We start from the raw sequence: 17,260 nt of genomic DNA on the forward strand, positions 1-17,260 counted from the left end.
GGGGGGGGGGGGGGGTTCAAAAAAGTTTTCTAGGAAATTACCCCTTTGTTTCGGTACCACGCTGCCTCTCCGTTAATTATAAGGATTTTGCAAAGCGAGATATGTCAATTCTAGTGATGTGCATTAATTTGGTTCGTTTTTTGATTTTATTTTCTTTTGTGGTCTAAATTTGGCCTTATGTATTAAGAGAAATGTTATTGAAATTGTTTATTTTCTTAACAAAGTCAAATTTTGAACCTGACAGAATGTTTATGCAAAAAAATGAACTGTTAAAATGTATAGTTTATAGATCAGTTTTCCATTTTTTATGATAAAAATAAAAAGTTTGCTTAGCTCAAACTTTACTGGAACGCTGTTCCAAAGTCTTGGAAGTTTTTCAAAACAATTTACCCACTAGATACGTTACAACGAAATGTCTAGAATCACATAATGTAAATAATTCAATGTTTGAATGTGTTCTTAGATCTAGTGAAAGATCAGATTAGGATAGAGTCTTCACAGATCAAGGAGATGATGTCCAAAAAGGTGAGCACTGTCTGAAAGANCGATGATGTTATTTTGTAAAATTTAACTTACTTTGAACAATTCATTTTATTAACAATACTAACCTAGCCACGCGTTAAATTATTTTTTTTGAAAAATTACCGTTCTTTTAAGGTGTTGTGAGCGTAATTCCCATGCCAAAAGGACGATTCACAACATTGTCCTCAAAAGCTTTGTCTGATAAGTTTAAATTAGATATCAATGTTAATAAAAAAGTTTCAAGGGGTAGCGTTGTGATTCGGGCATTCTTAGCTTTCAGGGTCACTTGAAATTACGTTTACAGTCCATTTAAGCGTCAACCTATCATCAGCACCAAGATATAATCCTGGCAATATTAATTTAGAATAAAGAGTACTTGGAGCTGTTAAGTCTCTGCAACTCAGTGATTAAGAGCAAGGACCTGGAGCAGTACGTCTGGATGTTCAGGAAGCTTGACCAGCTGGACCTGGATGAGAACCTGAAGGAGTTGAGAGTTCAAGTTCCGGAATTATCTCAAGAAACCGGATATAAAATCATCTGCCCTTTATATTTCTTCGACTTTTCAAATGACAAAAGGAAACTGAAATAAGAAAAGAGAATAATAATAAACTATTTAAAACAGTAAAATGATNTTGAGTAGATAAACAAAAAACCCCTATGTAAGCTATATATATATCTATAAAAGCTAATTATTGTATCCCTTTGCGTTTAACTAACCTAGAAAAATTATCTGCAGCCAGCCTCGATTGGAACATATTATAGAGACTCACCACTAAATAACTGGATGCTGTCCAAATTAAACTGATTTCAAGTTTTTACATCAGAGGGAATTCTGCTGATGATAGTGAGCTTACATCTTCATTCACTGCAGGTGGTAAGGATCAACCCTACACTACCACAAAAGGACCTGAAGGAAACCACTCCCCCACTTATAAAGCTAGGCATGGAGAAAACTTCTCTCCCACTGAAGATAAAATTGAATCAAACCAATTTCTAGCTGGGAAGAAAATTAAATTATACCAACTCGAAACGACATCTGTATCAAACCAAACCATAGATAGACCCGAAACAAACCTTCAGCATATTAAAACCTACCCAGCTGTAGATGGAACTGAAGTTAATCTACCCTGTCACAATATTAGATTTAGAGCCGACCAATTCCCAGGAGGAAATCAACCTGAAGAGAATTTATCATATTACAAAACAAAACACGAGATAACCCTATCACATATTATAGATAGACAAGGAGCAAATCAAACTAGCTCTGGAGAAAATCAATCTCTACTTGGAGCAAGGGCTGCAAGACGTGGTGGAACCTCTAACGGAACTAGAGCTGGAGTAAACCAACTCAGGGTCGAAGAAAGACCTGGTTTAAGTGACTTTTCTCCAGCTGGAGATGGATCAACTGTTAGACATAAATCTGAAGCAAGGCCATCCTATACCGAACCCAGACATGGCGCAAACAAATCCCCAACTATAGTTGATCCTGGAGCAAACCACTCTATTAGCAAAACGAAATTAGAATCGAACCTATGCTATAACAACACTGTAACTGAAGCCAAGGAACCTCTTGCTGTACCAGGATACAGAACAAACCCTGCTACCACATATAATGCTCACGTTGAAGAGAAGAGACTTTCACTTGGTTCTTCCAGATTAACAAAAAAGAATCAGAGGGTTTTATTACAAGGATTGGGATTAAACTTAAAGAGTTCTAGTGATCAATCCTACTCAGAGGTATTAATTTTAATTTTGATTTTGATTTAGTTCTTTTTAGCTCTTTTTAGTTCTTTTTAGTTCTTTTTTGTTCTTTTTTGTTCTTTTTTGTTCTTTTTTGTTCTTTTTAGTTCTTTTTAGTTCTTTTTTGTTCTTTTTTGTTCTTTTTTGTTCTTTTTTGTACAACATACTGTTCTTGAGTGCTTATGATCCATTTAACTTTCATGCGGATCTGGATCCAATTCATGAAGTCAGATTTACTGATTTTCTGAACAAAAGACGAATTTTTAAATTACTTTTCTTCTTTTTTGTTATTTCATTTAAACTTTATGGCGCATTTAGACATAATGAAATTTTTAATAAACTCCGTTTCTGGTTAAGATTTAGGTTATGAGATCAAAATAATTTCGTTTTGCGTTTTTGATTGATATTTTGTGGATCCAGGAAGCCGAAATGTTGGTACATCATGGTTTTTCTTATTGACGGCATTTAATGGTCTTAGCTTTAGTCAAGTAAATTTCTTAAATCAAACATTTTGGCTTTCATAAATATTTAAATCACTGACTGGACCACCTTTACTAACGATTTTTTTCAATGGTAACCTTACAACCGTCTAACATTTTTAGCTTGTTTGTTTATTTCCAATGAACTTTTAAATGGCTGAACCGGCCAAATTCAGATTTGTTTTGGTAACTTGGCGAGACTACAACTACTAAAAAATTTGCCTCTAAATAATTTGATTTGTCAAAAACTTTGAAAATCCGCCAATAAAAGCAAAAATTTCGCAAAATTTTAGATAAATAGTTAATTGATAATATTCACACATAGAAAATGGTTACCTCTAAAGAAATTTTGAGAGCTAAATATAGAGTTACAAAGAGTGACGCGAAGCGCTCTAGGGAGTCTTGTAGAAGAAAAATTGATAAAAATGCCTCTCTTATTCTACTATTGAAAACAGGCGCCCGTGGCTTTTTAATTGAAAAATTCTAGATCAACAAGTCATGGATGTAAGAAAATTATTGAAAATCCAACGTTGTTTTACTAATGTGAATCATTGATGGAACAAAAAAAATACTAAAACACTTTCAGTTATGTAAATCAAATACTTAATTTTTTATTTAGAGTGAAGTTGAGCAGTCCATGGACAGTCTGCCCCCGGGATACAAGTACTCAGTGGAGGTTATTGGTGGCAGGGTTGGGCATTTTTATGTAAAACTGAACAAAAGCAAGTTCAGGTAAAGAAGGGGGGGGGGGGGCACAAAACATATTACTCTCCGAAAAATTTAAACAGTATTTAATCATAACTTAGAAATGTCGTAAAATGATGATTTTTTGCATGTGAACTAAAAATTGTGTAAATTGTAGCTGCAAAATTCAGTTTTATAAACATCCGAGCTTTTAATAGAAAATGTTACTTTTTTGCATTTTTGCAATCTTGACACCATAAGAAATGAACTTGAATTTGCTTTTAAATCCTTTCAAACATGTAATCCCTGAACAGCTTTGCGCTAAAGAGCCTAAAATCCCCCCGGCCCCCCGCATTTTAGAAAATATTTACGATTCTTAAATTTTTCAATTTTTGGCATTATTCAAAACAAAAGTAGCATGCGATACATAACTACAGGTAACTTGGGACGAGGAAAGGAATTCATTAAACATAGACTGGATCGTTCTAATCGTCTCGCTAGTATCATGATGTTTCATTATGGGTCATCTTGCCACAAATTTTGCAGGTCATCCTACCATATCTAGATCATAGATAACTAGACCAAAGGATTATAATTCTAGTGAATAAATTCCACTTAAGAACTCTCGTCGCGCTGCTGAATAGATGGAAGTTATCGGATCAACATAACATAGTTTGACATGCTGTTCGTCTTTTATAAGTATTTCGACCAGAGGGATCCAATTTAGTTGTCAAAACTAGTTTAAAAGAACTTACAGGGTGGCCAAAATGTACGGATTTTTTTGTAACCCACGAATTGTACGGATTTTTATCCTGGAAATACACCGTTTTTTTAATTTTCACTCATTTCAGCAAATTTTTCATAAATTTCGAAAAAAATTCTTGTCAAAATGACTTATTTTCTGCATTCTAAATAATATTAGATTGATTAATGTTTCAATTGACAATCAAAATTCATTCATAAGTTTTGAGTTATGTCCCAGAAGTGTTCATTTGAGAATATGTTCCGGAAGTGTTCATGTCTATCTATCTGTCTAGCTATCTGTATATCCATTTTTATATCTATCTGCATGTCAGTTTATCTATCTGTTTATATATCCTATCTGTCCTCTCTGTTTATCTATATGTCTATGTGTCTATCTGTTTATCTATCTATCTATCTGTCTGTCTGTTTATTTATCTATCTGTCTCTTTATCAGATCTGAGAACATACTCTCAGGTTTCTTCCGTTTATCTGTAAATCTTTTCATTTTCATTTTTAGTTTAATATTAACTTTCTTTTAATTGAGTGTGCAACCCCTGTACTACCTCCCACCACGCTAATTTTAATTATATTAGATCCTAAATCTACACTCCACTCTTTCTAATTATAACTTTGTTTGTTAAATGGGCTAATTCACACCGATCTAAACAGTTTTAAAAATTAGAATCAACCCTCTTTACTTCTCTAGTTCTTTAGTTCTTTAGTTCTCTAGTTCTCTGGTTCTCTACTTCTCTACTTCTCTAGTTCTCTGGTTCTCTAATTCTCTAATTCTCTATTATCTAGTTCTCTAGTTCTCTAGTTCTCTAGTTCTCTAGTTCTCTAGTTCTCTAGTTCTCTAGTTCTCTAGTTCTCTAGTTCTCTAGTTCTCTAGTTCTCTAGTTCTCTAGTTCTCTAGTTCTCTAGTTCTCTAGTTCTCTAGTTCTCTAGTTCTCTAGTTCTCTAGTTCTCTAGTTCTCTAGTTCTCTAGTTCTCTAGTTCTCTAGTTCTCTAGTTCTCTAGTTCTCTAGTTCTCTAGTTCTCTAGTTCTCTAGTTCTCTAGTTCTCTAGTTCTCTAGTTCTCTAGTTCTCTAGTTCTCTAGTTCTCTAGTTCTCTAGTTCTCTAGTTCTCTAGTTCTCTAGTTCTCTAGTTCTCTAGTTCTCTAGTTCTCTAGTTCTCTAGTTCTCTAGTTCTCTAGTTCTCTAGTTCTCTAGTTCTCTAGTTCTCTAGTTCTCTAGTTCTCTAGTTCTCTAGTTCTCTAGTTCTCTAGTTCTCTAGTTCTCTAGTTCTCTAGTTCTCTAGTTCTCTAGTTCTCTAGTTCTCTAGTTCTCTAGTTCTCTAGTTCTCTAGTTCTCTAGTTCTCTAGTTCTCTAGTTCTCTAGTTCTCTAGTTCTCTAGTTCTCTAGTTCTCTAGTTCTCTAGTTCTCTAGTTNTGAAAAACTACTGCGTCTGTCCCTTCCCTTTATGGGGGATATAGGAGAGGCGACTTCATGATTAGTGGAACAAACGTAGTAGTTTTTCAGTATCCCTTTGGTTAAAATCTAGTTCTCTCAAGTTCACAGGAGAGAATTAATGGCTATTACTATCTTAAAGTATTCTTCTAAAGGGTCTATTTTAGATACATACAAAATACAAATCAAATTCAAACTACTTCCGTCTCAAGTTTCCACATTTTCCCCCTTTTTTCCACACTTAAAGAATGATTTGAAAGAAAAAATATTATTACTGTATATATGTATAAAATGCACATTAGATAATTTTTTGTTTTACTGTTTGTTCTNTGGCATGTTTTAATTTTTTTTAAACGGAATAGTTTTGGATTGGAGAGAAAATGGTGTTTCTTTACAGTTTTGCCCCATGGATGCACATCCAGGAAGCCAAAATGTTGCTGTGCTTGCCAGCCAGATCGCTTCACGTACGAGGGTTCTAGAGCGCCGGGAAACCCGACGGTCACACTTTGCAATGTCTCTTAACTAAACCTTCACAAACCTACAATTAATATCATAACTAAGTTTATTAATATTTAGTTGTGAGCTTGAAGGAGTATCTGATTCTAAGGAAATTAATGCGGATTTCAAGAAAATTCTCGCAGCAAACTCCTGCATTAGGGTTCAGGTGAAATTACTTTTGGATTTTTTTTAGAAGACTCAAATTTCTTGTGGGGCTTAAATATGAAAATTGAATAACCATGTCAATTCATTTTATGCTGCATTTTTTGAAAGGTTAGTAACAAATTAAAAGTTGATCAGGCAAATCTATTTATTTTAGCGGTATTATTCTTTGGAAACTAAGTGTGCAAACACAACTTAGCATCGTCGTATGAAGCTAAACTGTGGGGGGGGGGGGGGGAATACAATACATTTTGTTGATTTCACATGCAAAAAAATTATCTTCCTAAGACAATATAAGTTATGTTTGCAAACTGTTATAATTTCCCGGAGAGAAATAAGTTTTGAACCCCCCCCAATACATCTAGATTTATACTGTACCAAATGCCGTACTCCAACAAGTTGTTTTTAAGTCTGTATCAATCCAGATACAAGCCGCTCTCGAACTCAATGTTCTACAATAATACCTTAGTCTGTATCAATCTAGATACAACACTCTGTATTCTCAGTATGTATCATAAAGATACAATTCGCTCTAGTCTTCAATGTTCTACAATAATACCTTAGTCTGTATCAATTCAGATACAACACTCTGTATTCTCAGTATGTATCATAAAGATACAATTCGCTCTAGTCTTCAATGTTCTACAATAATACCTTAGTCTGTATCAATTCAGATACAACACTCTGTATTCTCAGTATGTATCATAAAGATACAATTCGCTCTAGTCTTCAATGTTCTACAATCATACCTTAGTCTGTATCAATCCAGACACAACACTCTGTATTTTCAGTATGTATCATAAAGATACAACTCGCTCTATTAGAATTCAATGTTCTACAATAATACTTTAGTCTGTATCAATCCAGATACAACACTCTCCCTGTATTCTCAGTATGTCTCGTTCAGATACAACTTGCTCTTGAACTCAATGTTCTACAATAATACCTTAGTCTGTATCAATCCAGATACAACACACTCTTGTTGACAGATAACAGCAACAAACCAGATAAACTTGGATTAAAAGGCCCGTCGGAACTCCGGTGAGGGAATTATATTCTGTACGGATAATTCCTTTCCATTCGGCCACAAATACACACAACAGAGTAACCCTGCCTCAAGAAAATCGATAACAAAAGCTTTATTTCCTAAAAAATAACATAAATTATAGGTCATGGTTACTTGTACAATGTTATAATGAACATCAATAATAGAAAAAAAAATCTTACGATTTATTTAGGTATGATAGGGGGAGACTTATTGTTGATCAGTATTGAAATACGTTTTTTTAAACTTCTGAAAAAAATTACAGTTGAATATTTAACGAAATTCACTAATGCTTCATATGAAAATATTCTTGCTTAACTTTGATGATTTCACAATAAACGAACATGTTTTAAGCCCCGTGGGACGGAGTACAAAGAGAATGCGGGCTGAAAATTTGGTTTGGCTTTCTCCGAGAGGAGATTTTAAGTTGAAGACGACATTACCCGGAGGTCTTAAAGTTAATGGTTAACAACTCTGTATTCTTAGTATGTATTGTACAGATACAACTCGCTCTTGGACTCTATGCTCTCCATAGGAGAAATAATATGTGTCTAAACATAATAAAACAATGTTCATGTCCAACTAATCTATATTTAAATTAATGATCGGTTTTATAGTACATGTTAATAATATGGACTTATAAGTTCGTTCACAAATTAATGAACGTAGTTAGGGTACAGAAAACGTGTTATGAACATAGATTTATACACAATATAAACGATTAATGATCATGTACGAGTTTTATTACATTACGATACTGAAACATACCTTAAAGTTCATTGAGGAAAATTAAAATTAGAAGTGTGATTTTGCTCTAGCAGAACTTTTGTTTTTTGAATATTGGGATAATCCATTGATTTTGATCTCATTCAGACCTACAGAATAATTTAATTCCTCTTTGGTTTTCCAAATCTATGGAATAACGTTAATTATGGAATCAAGTATTTCTTCTCTAATTTAAAAGTTCTTTTTGGATATCAAGATCAACCATTCAAGCTAAGCGATACTTCACGCAAACGTTACCCCTGCAGGGTATGACCAATATTCAAATCAATCCGTGGGCACTTCTGAATTTTAGACAATCTGCTGGATCTCTTGGATATCTGTAATTTCTCTGTTCTCTTATTGGTTGGTTTGACGCAAAATTCCCAGCTTCGGATTGGCTACTCATGGGATATATTTGATTGGCACTTTATGGGATCGAAAAAAAAATTAAATTAATCTGATGAATAACAAAAGATCAAGATCAAGCATTGATATTGATCTCGATTTCCACAATACAAGCTACTTCCCACCTCAGTCTATACAACTAGTTTAATTTAGGTAATTCAAGTGGATAAGAAGGCTAAACATCGAGTTAACCTCTTCTTATGCTCTAAACAGAACCAAGATGATTGTCAGGATATCCGGGAACTCTTCAAGTTTCTGGGATACTCGGTGGAAATGTTTATGAGTAGTAGTGCAGGGGTATCTATATCGGCGCTGGGCTCTTTCTTCCACCTTTTCCCTCTTGGGACAGAGAGAAAGGTGTTCTACGCTTCAGAAACAGTAAGAAAAACTTTACTTCTAAAGGGCTGGAAACTTTTGAGAATGATATTTATTTAAGATAAGTAGATAAACTCTACAATATTAACTAAAATCTTTTTATTACATTTCTTGCTAATATGCCATTTTACTGTTATCTAATTGCTTGAATATGTAGTTTTCTGATCTCTCATTCATAATGGTTCAATCTCCTCCGCACTGAACAATGAGCAATGTTTGTGAAGAAAAAATTAAAGTTAAACTTTTAAGTTGAAGTTGAACGTCTCGTAAAGACACTTGAGATGGAATTTAAAGAATTTGAGCCGCGGTTTAAATCCGCCAAACCCCGGTTTAAATACAGCGCCGTCTTAAATCTTGAAACTTTTGATATTTAAGTGGAACCAACCATATTTAAACCGCGGCTTAAATTTAAACCGTCGCTCAAATTTTTTAAATTCGGCCAATGGACTACTAATCTGTATATTACAGGTTGGTGAAAATGTCCCTGTTACTCCTGACAACATTCTTGTGTTTTCTGATGACCCATCCGTTCAACATCTTCTGCAGCAACTTGAATGCATCCAGGATGAGTACCTTAAGTATGGTGTTAGACCTGCTGGACCTGTCAAACCTGATGATATTATTGTAGTTCAAGCAGAAGGAATATTCTACAGAGGCAGAGTTCTAAGCTTCAATTCTCAGGTTAAGATTTCATACAATTAGGAAGATATGATTTGTGCAAGAAGAAATACCAAAATTGATATTAATGAAATTAAATGAAAAAATATATTTGTTTTTCCCTCTTTATAAAAATGCTGGTGAAATGGGGACATTTTTAAATTTGGGGAGAGGGGGGGGGTGAATTTATCTTACTATGGAAAAAAGTTAACAAATTGTTTTGAAACTGCCTTGAAACTTAATCTGTAAGAAAGACACAGTGCAGCAAAAATTGCCTAGGATGTTTCACTAAAAAAAATATATTAATAAAAAATATAAACCAATATTAGTGCAGGAAAATATCCAGCATTGCCATGTCTAGAATATTTAAACCTTTAAACTTTGTCTTGTGCAGTACAGTGGCCTTGTATTCACAGCTAATGCAAATAAGACCCTTTTTGGACAGTAACTTTAGATTTGTTCTTTGAAATAAAAAAAACTTAACTAAATTTTAAGTTAAAATAATAACTAATTGTGTATGGTCTTCCTCATAGAAGGTGTGAAACATAACTATACATAACTATATAACTACTAGAATACAGAATAAATTATAGGAAAGGAGAGTGCGAGTTAGATTTGTTGATGTTAATGGAGAGATTGAAGTATCTTGGTGGGACTCCTACACCCTTCTTAAACAGTTTAACATACCTCCGGTTCTTGTAATGACAAGGATGTTCAATGTAGGACCAAAAGGTAAAATAAGAACAAGTTGAAACCCCTTAAAATGTTAGCTCGGCCATCAAAAAAAAGTTTTAGTCATAGTTCGATTTTACTTGAAGAACGTCCAAATCAACCTTTTTAAATGTTCTCCAACTTTTTAGTAATCTCTTTGATAAACATATTTCCTAAGTTTAAATCATCAAAACCCTTAGCTATTCTTCTAACATGGTTATATTAATGGAATAATTTAGCCTGACATTTATTATCAATGGCACTTTATTTTTCCTTAAAAGTGGGAAAGATAGATATTTTTGAACATACTACCCCTGTATAAAAACTAAATGTTTAGGCGATGTATGGAATGAAGAAGTTTCTGATGCCCTGCACACTCTACTGATTAGTGAATCTCTAACCATGAAGGTTGAGAAGGTTTTAGAGGATGGACTTCTGGTAAACTTCTACAGCAGGGAGGACAGTCTTCGTTTCAATGTTGAAAAGCGTCTGTTTAACATGGGACTTATTGAAAGGTTGGTAATATAGAAATTCAAAATAGGTCTTTTGGTCTCTTGATTCAATAGATTTAGTATACTATTTTTTTGCTCACCAACAAAAATTTTATAGCATGCCTATTAATCATGAAATGTAAAAAGTCGCTTATTTCTTTTGATATATAGTGGTCAATGACATTCTGAATTGGTAATTTTTCAATAATAGATTAACTTTTTAAAGGAGCAAATCTTTATTAAATTTTGATTTTACTGAACACATTATTAAGTTTTGCTCTAAATCATTTAGATTTTAGAACATGCGTTTTACAACAGATTTGAAATACTTGTGCCCAACCTTTAAAGTCTGATTGACAGTGACAGCCTGATCAAATACAGAAACACGGTTTCACAGGATCTTTCGTGTTTTTGGAATCTTTCAGTTGCGGTGTTTTTTGAGGGTATTATGTAAAATAAAGAAAAAACGTGATCCATAAATCAAAAATGTTCACTTTATGTGTCTTTTTGTTAGGATCATTTCTTTTAGGAATTTTTCAGTTAAGAGACAAACAAATGTGAGGGAATTATGGCTAAAAAATCACCTCTGCAGACAAAAAAAACTTTAGATGTTGTTTTTCAGAATCATTTTTTGGGTTTTAAGATTTTTTTTAGTTAAGGAGACAAAAAATGAACAAATCATGAAAAATTAAGGGGGAAAAAACGTGAATGAATGTACCAACCAATAATTTTCTGTATGTTTTTAAGATTGGATGGCAACCTCAGAAATATATCAGCTGAAACCTCTGACAATATTGATGTTGTAATTGAGGAGGTTAGAGACATTCCTTCTAGAGAATCTTTTATCAGACCAGAAACTCTTGTCAAAAAAGATCAAAGGGTTAATAAGGAAAGTTCTGCAACTGAAAGAAATGCATGGAAACCTTTTGGAAACCAAATTGAGCACACATGTACTAGAGTGGATAAACATCAGGAGGTTTCTCAGGCTAACCCTAATATCCTTATTTCAAATCAAGACACTTCGCACAATACTTCTGGTATTCTATACAACACCAGTAAAGATAAGTGTTCTTTTGAAGAAACATCAGATACAGGAACATCTAGCCCTGGTAGCCAGCCGAAGCCACTGGTGTCATGCCAGGCAAAGCTAACAAGTCAGATCCTTACCCCTGAAAATTCTAAAGTTCACCCTAATTTGAAGGAAACTTGTCTGAGGATTGATCCTCCCTGTACAACTGCTAGAGATGTTCTCTTCAAATATTGTAGCACTGGAATCTCTAAACAAAGCAGTAAACCTCTTGTGAATTCGAATTTTAATCAAATTTCCTTCAAATCTGACATCAATGACAATGACATCAGTGATGCCACCATCACTGAATCTACTGATGCCACCATCACTGAATCTACTGATGACGAAGATGAAGTTAGAAGTCCCCATCCTGCTGATCTTGATACCCTTTTTTATCCTGAGAATGAAGTAACTGATATGAACAACAAAGAGATTCGAATCTTGTATGTTCAAAGTCCCTTATGTATCCAAATGCGTAGATGCATGGACGAAGCCTATGTAGAAAACATGTTGGGGATGATAAACAACAGCTTGGAGCGTGATCTCCCTGTCCCAGTCTCCCCTCACAGTATTCAGGTCAACTCACTGTACCTGGCTTGGATTGACGGAGTGTATCAGAGAGTCGTTGTAACAAAGATAACGGATAAAGCTGCAGTTTTCTGTCCCGATCTAGGCATTTATCAGAGCATTGAATTCAACCAGTTATTCATGAAAACTGAAAAAATGTTGCGACATGCTTGTCACACATTTATTTTTAAGATACGGGGTGTGCTGCCATTAGACCATGAAACATGGACTGATGCTCGCTTAAAGCTTACCAACCTAGGAAAGGTCTACAAAGTTTTCCTTCGTAATGTGGAAAAAGGCGAGGATGGATTCGTTGGAGATCTTGAGTTTTTCAAAGAGAAGAACCAGGAAGACAACAATTCAATCCTTGATCCAGTTGAGCCTGGAATACTAGCTTCTGATTACCTCACCAGGTATTCACTAGCAAGGAAGAGTAAGCAAATCAAGCAGTTTGAGACCATTAAGCCTCTTCCTCCTGCTCTGCCAGTTACCCCACTTGCTTCATTAAACACCGGTATTTCCTATCCAGACGTTTCAGCTCAAGAAGGAACAAAGTTCTCTGGGATTATCTCTGGGATTGATGACAACTTCGTATTCTGGATATTACCTAAGTCTCAGTATAAAAACAGAGACCGTATCTACAGCATTACTAGTCACTGTGAGGTATTTTTTTTTGTAACTAAAATATTCTGAGCAATTGGGTTTTGTTATGTGGCTTAGAAATGGTATTGTTACTTGATTTTTACATCACAAAACAAATAAGAAACTGGAATGGATTTTTCCCAGAGATTCAGCCTTAAAGATCTTTTAAAAATCGCTTCTGCTAACATTTTATAATGTTGGCAGGAAATCTTTGTTTAGTGTTTGTGGAATTTGTTTGAATCACAAAAAAATCATATCCAATTAGTTTGTTTCCGACTTTCACATTGTCCAGTCCATGCAGATTGCATGGATATTCTGATTGGATGCACATGTATGTTTCTCTAGTACGTGACAACAGTTGCAGGGTGTCAATAAGTAGAAAAATGGCAAGCAACGGAAAGACAAGAAAATATAAGAAAAAGAACAACTTTCAACCTAAATCTGAAGCTAAAATAAAAATGGAAGATAATTGTTTAATTCAGTGTTTCGGATCCATATCATTTTGATTCGGATCCGGATCCGAGGTAACTTTTGATTCTGTGAATCGGATTTTCCCTATTAAATGTTATGCAAGGTTATAATTTATAAACTATAGTAATCCTAAAGTTAAAAATGTCGTCATTACTATTATATAAATGTAAACATTAAATTATTAAAAATAATTTTGAAAAATTTTCGTCATGTAAATAATACATTTACGAACCATTTTGATTTATTTATTCCATGGTTTTGGTTAATTTTTGGCGCTACCCGGATCCATATCAACGTTTCCTGATACGGATCCGGATCCGACCAAATGATACGGATCCGACCGGATCCGGATCCGAAACACTGGTTTAATTGATTTTATTATGAAGAAACTGAAGGGTCTTAGAAGGGGGAAAAGGCTGATAAGTCTCCTGATACATCAGTTGGGGAACTCTAAAACTTTCTCGCCATTAAACCCGAGCATAAGGGGGTTTTGGGCGTTTTCTGCCTTATAGAAAGCGAGCATCAGGCTTAATGCTAGTTTTCTAAAAAGGCAACAAACAAGCATTAGGCTTAATGCTCGATTTCTCCCTTATATAAAACGAGCATTAAGCTTAATGCTCGTTTTCTGCCTTATAGAAACCATTCACCTCCCGATCTAGGGATCTGGGTGTTTTGTAGTCCTAAAAACTATTAATTTTGAGTTGTCTTGTCATATAAATCGCTGTCATGCTTGTTCTAAGACTTTTCGTTTTTCTCTTTTTAATGTATGATTTGATTTATGTTTGCATTTAATTGTTATAATTTTTCATCGATAAAATCAAAAACCTTTCTTACATCGCACAACAGCAGACATACATGATGTCCGATATTTGTATTACAAATAATTGAAAGCACATATTTTTTATTTTTTTTTCTTGGTAACTTTAACTTCTTCACAACACATGGAGGGGGGGGGGGGATGTAATTAAACAGTTTGCAAGCATAACAGGAACTTTTTAATGATTTTAGACTTTTAAAAGGTTTTACGAGGAGGTTCCAAAATTTTAAAACTTCATTCTGTAGAAATTTGCTTTTATCAAATATGCAAATGTGTTACCCTAGAAGAAAATATACGGCAAAAAAACGATAATTGAGTTTTTATTTTGAAGAATATTTAGAACTTATATAGAAGCTTTTCTGGGTTGCACTCTAGTTTTGGATTATTTTCATTTGTGTAAAAAAAGGTTCTGTTGAAGGTTTAAGACTAAACAGCTAATGATTTATTGGAGGGAGGGATGGATGGCAAAAACACCAATTTGTAATTCCCAAATCTTTTTATCGAAGGTGATTGTAATAGGGTATACAGAGTACTTCAAGGTACAGGGTACTACAATGTACTGCTAAGTACTGGGCTTTACTGGGGTATACTGGGGAGGAGGGGGTACAGAAACCAAACAGAATTTTTATTTTTAATAAAAATATATAAGTAGAGTCAAAAGCACTTCTAAGCATATTTTCTTTATTGTTTTGCACTATTTTCATGGACGAAAAAGCTGGTTTTATACTAATCAGCTCATCACTTAATATAGGGAGGGATTTCAAACACGCGAGTTTGTAATCCCCATATCTGGAGGGTACTGCTGGGTACTTTGGGGTACTGTGGGATACTGTGGGATACTGTGTGGTAGTGTGCGGGTACTGCAGGGTACTTCATGGTACTGCTGGTTACAGCTGGTTACTACTGGGTACCGGGTGAGTACTGGGGTTGGTACTGTTTTGCACAAATGAAAATGATGCAAAACTAGAGTAAAGTGCAACCCAGAAAAGCTTTATATAAGTTCTAAATATTTTTGTTCAAAATAAAAATTCTGTTTGGTTTGGCAACATTTTTTCAGAATCTTTCCTACTTTCTGAAAGGTTTCACATCGGTATGTTTAAGGATTTGTACTCCTTATAAAGCAATAATTATCAATAATTATTTTGACTTAAACCCTTAACAAAGTAAATTTAGAAAAGACATGTCGGGTTGAGAAAGTTTTCTATAAATATATGCAATCACCCAGAAGAAAAAGTTTCAGTAAAATTAAACATTTTTAGGTTTTATGGGACGTTTTCAAAAAAATGCAAAAAAAAATATTTCTGACACCCCTAGGCTTAGTTCGTCAATATAATTCACCAAAACCAAACTGCAGTTTTTCATCTTTCTAAATATCCCAGGCAAAGATTTTAAAATAAAAAATTGTATAACACGTTAGATTTTATTTATTGGTAAACGGACAAAGTTAGGAAGGAATGGTTCAGTGACGTAATTCTTTTAGAAATTGTCTATAATAACATATGACACTATACATACATATACATATTAATTACAAACCTGCATATTTTGCATGAAGGGGGGGGGGGGCCCGGCGGGAAACCATGGGCGTTTTAATGGAGTGGATGTTTATGTAAGGCAGAAACCGACCATTACGCCTAATGCTTGCTTTCTATAAGGCAGAAAATTAGCATTAAGCTTAATGCTCGTTTTCTATAAGGGAGAAAACGAGCATCAAGCCTAATGCTCGTTTTTCTATAAGGCAGAAAACGCCTAAAACCCCTTATGCTCGGGTTTAAGGGCGAGAAAGTGCTTCAGAACCCCCAACTGTACATCTGATAATAGCATCATTATCAATAAATCGTTAAAGCGGTGCACATCGAGGAAAGGAAGGCCAGCCACAACAATTTCTGGTCCCAGCCACATTCTCATTCTCTCATCCGAGCCACCTCGAAATCCTTGTCCTTTCAATATTATTTTCCAAAAGTGTCTATTCCTCCAAGATGAAACAATTTTTTAAGAATCGGGCCACGTTAGTGCATAAATGAAATATTGAATTTTAATAAATTGAAAAAAAAAATAGTTTGAATTGAATAAAGTTTTCGAGTTCTATGTCCTTAAAAATGTTCACCTTTTTTACGCGCATTTTCAGATATTCCTGGTATTCCTGCCGCAAATAATTTCGAGATTATAGAACTTCAATCTTTTTTCTCAATTATAGTGAAAACCAGAGATTTTTTCCAGGTGGTTCCATGGGCAAAATGATAGGCATAGGTATGTCAAATATTTTGCTATTACGGAGGCAGAAGAGTTTTAAGTTTTACCTGAATAAAGTTTAACATCATTCTCATGTCTCTAAAGATTAAAACATGATTTAATCATTGTAATACTTTAGTCTAACCATATTTTATGCCCTAACGTGGCCATTTGTTAGAAATAGTTTCACAACTGTCATACCTATGTATAAGCCTGTAGTATATTAACTTTTTAAACAAAGGGAAAATTTATGCTCAATTGTAAAAGGTGTAGTTGCTTGTTGGGTTAAAAACGAACATGATTTTGAGGTCATCGATAGTTTGAGGAAAAAGTTTTTGAATCCATCTTTTTAACGTAACAGTTTCTCCAAATAAATTCAAAATAATTGGTAACATATACAGACCTCCCAATTCTAATATTGATAATTTTTCTGAAATACTAGATACAATTCTTTAAAAAATTTCGTTGGACAATATATTGAATAAATCTGAAAGTTGAAATAATGGGAGATCTGAATATTAACTTGCTTAATCACAATTCTCACAATGCTAAAATCTAACTTTTTGAACACCCTGTTATCACATTCACAACTAATTACTTTGCCCACGCGTATCTCGGAAACTTTTGCCACACTTCTTGATCACATTTATTCTAATTCAAACCCAGATTTAAAATTGTGGAATTATTTATTCAAATTTATTCTAATTCAAACCCAGATTTAAAAGTGTGGAATTATTT

At 34.1% G+C, this 17,260-nt stretch overlaps 1 protein-coding gene across 2 annotated transcripts in view; it reads left to right on the forward strand.

The window, feature by feature from the left end:
* Window positions 1-17,260, forward strand: part of LOC111698555 (uncharacterized) — a 35,832-nt gene that overhangs the window by 4,332 nt on the left and 14,240 nt on the right. Inside the window, exons 4-14 of one of the 2 annotated variants that reach the window (XM_023468912.1) lie at window positions 464-525; window positions 887-1,098; window positions 1,347-1,930; window positions 1,976-2,259; window positions 3,361-3,473; window positions 6,192-6,279; window positions 8,644-8,868; window positions 9,334-9,546; window positions 10,116-10,254; window positions 10,571-10,748; window positions 11,472-13,023. In XM_023468912.1, coding sequence (XP_023324680.1) covers window positions 464-525; window positions 887-1,098; window positions 1,347-1,930; window positions 1,976-2,259; window positions 3,361-3,473; window positions 6,192-6,279; window positions 8,644-8,868; window positions 9,334-9,546; window positions 10,116-10,254; window positions 10,571-10,748; window positions 11,472-13,023 — 3,650 coding nt within the window. Of the gene's footprint in view, window positions 1-463; window positions 526-886; window positions 1,099-1,346; window positions 2,260-3,360; window positions 3,474-6,191; window positions 6,280-8,643; window positions 8,869-9,333; window positions 9,547-10,115; window positions 10,255-10,570; window positions 10,749-11,471; window positions 13,024-17,260 lie in introns of both variants that reach the window. The other variant, XM_023468911.1, reaches the window with a different exon arrangement.

This window comes from Eurytemora carolleeae, unplaced genomic scaffold, assembly GCF_000591075.1.
Source record: "Eurytemora carolleeae unplaced genomic scaffold, Eaff_2.0 scaffold287, whole genome shotgun sequence".
Classification (NCBI taxonomy): domain Eukaryota; kingdom Metazoa; phylum Arthropoda; class Copepoda; order Calanoida; family Temoridae; genus Eurytemora; species Eurytemora carolleeae.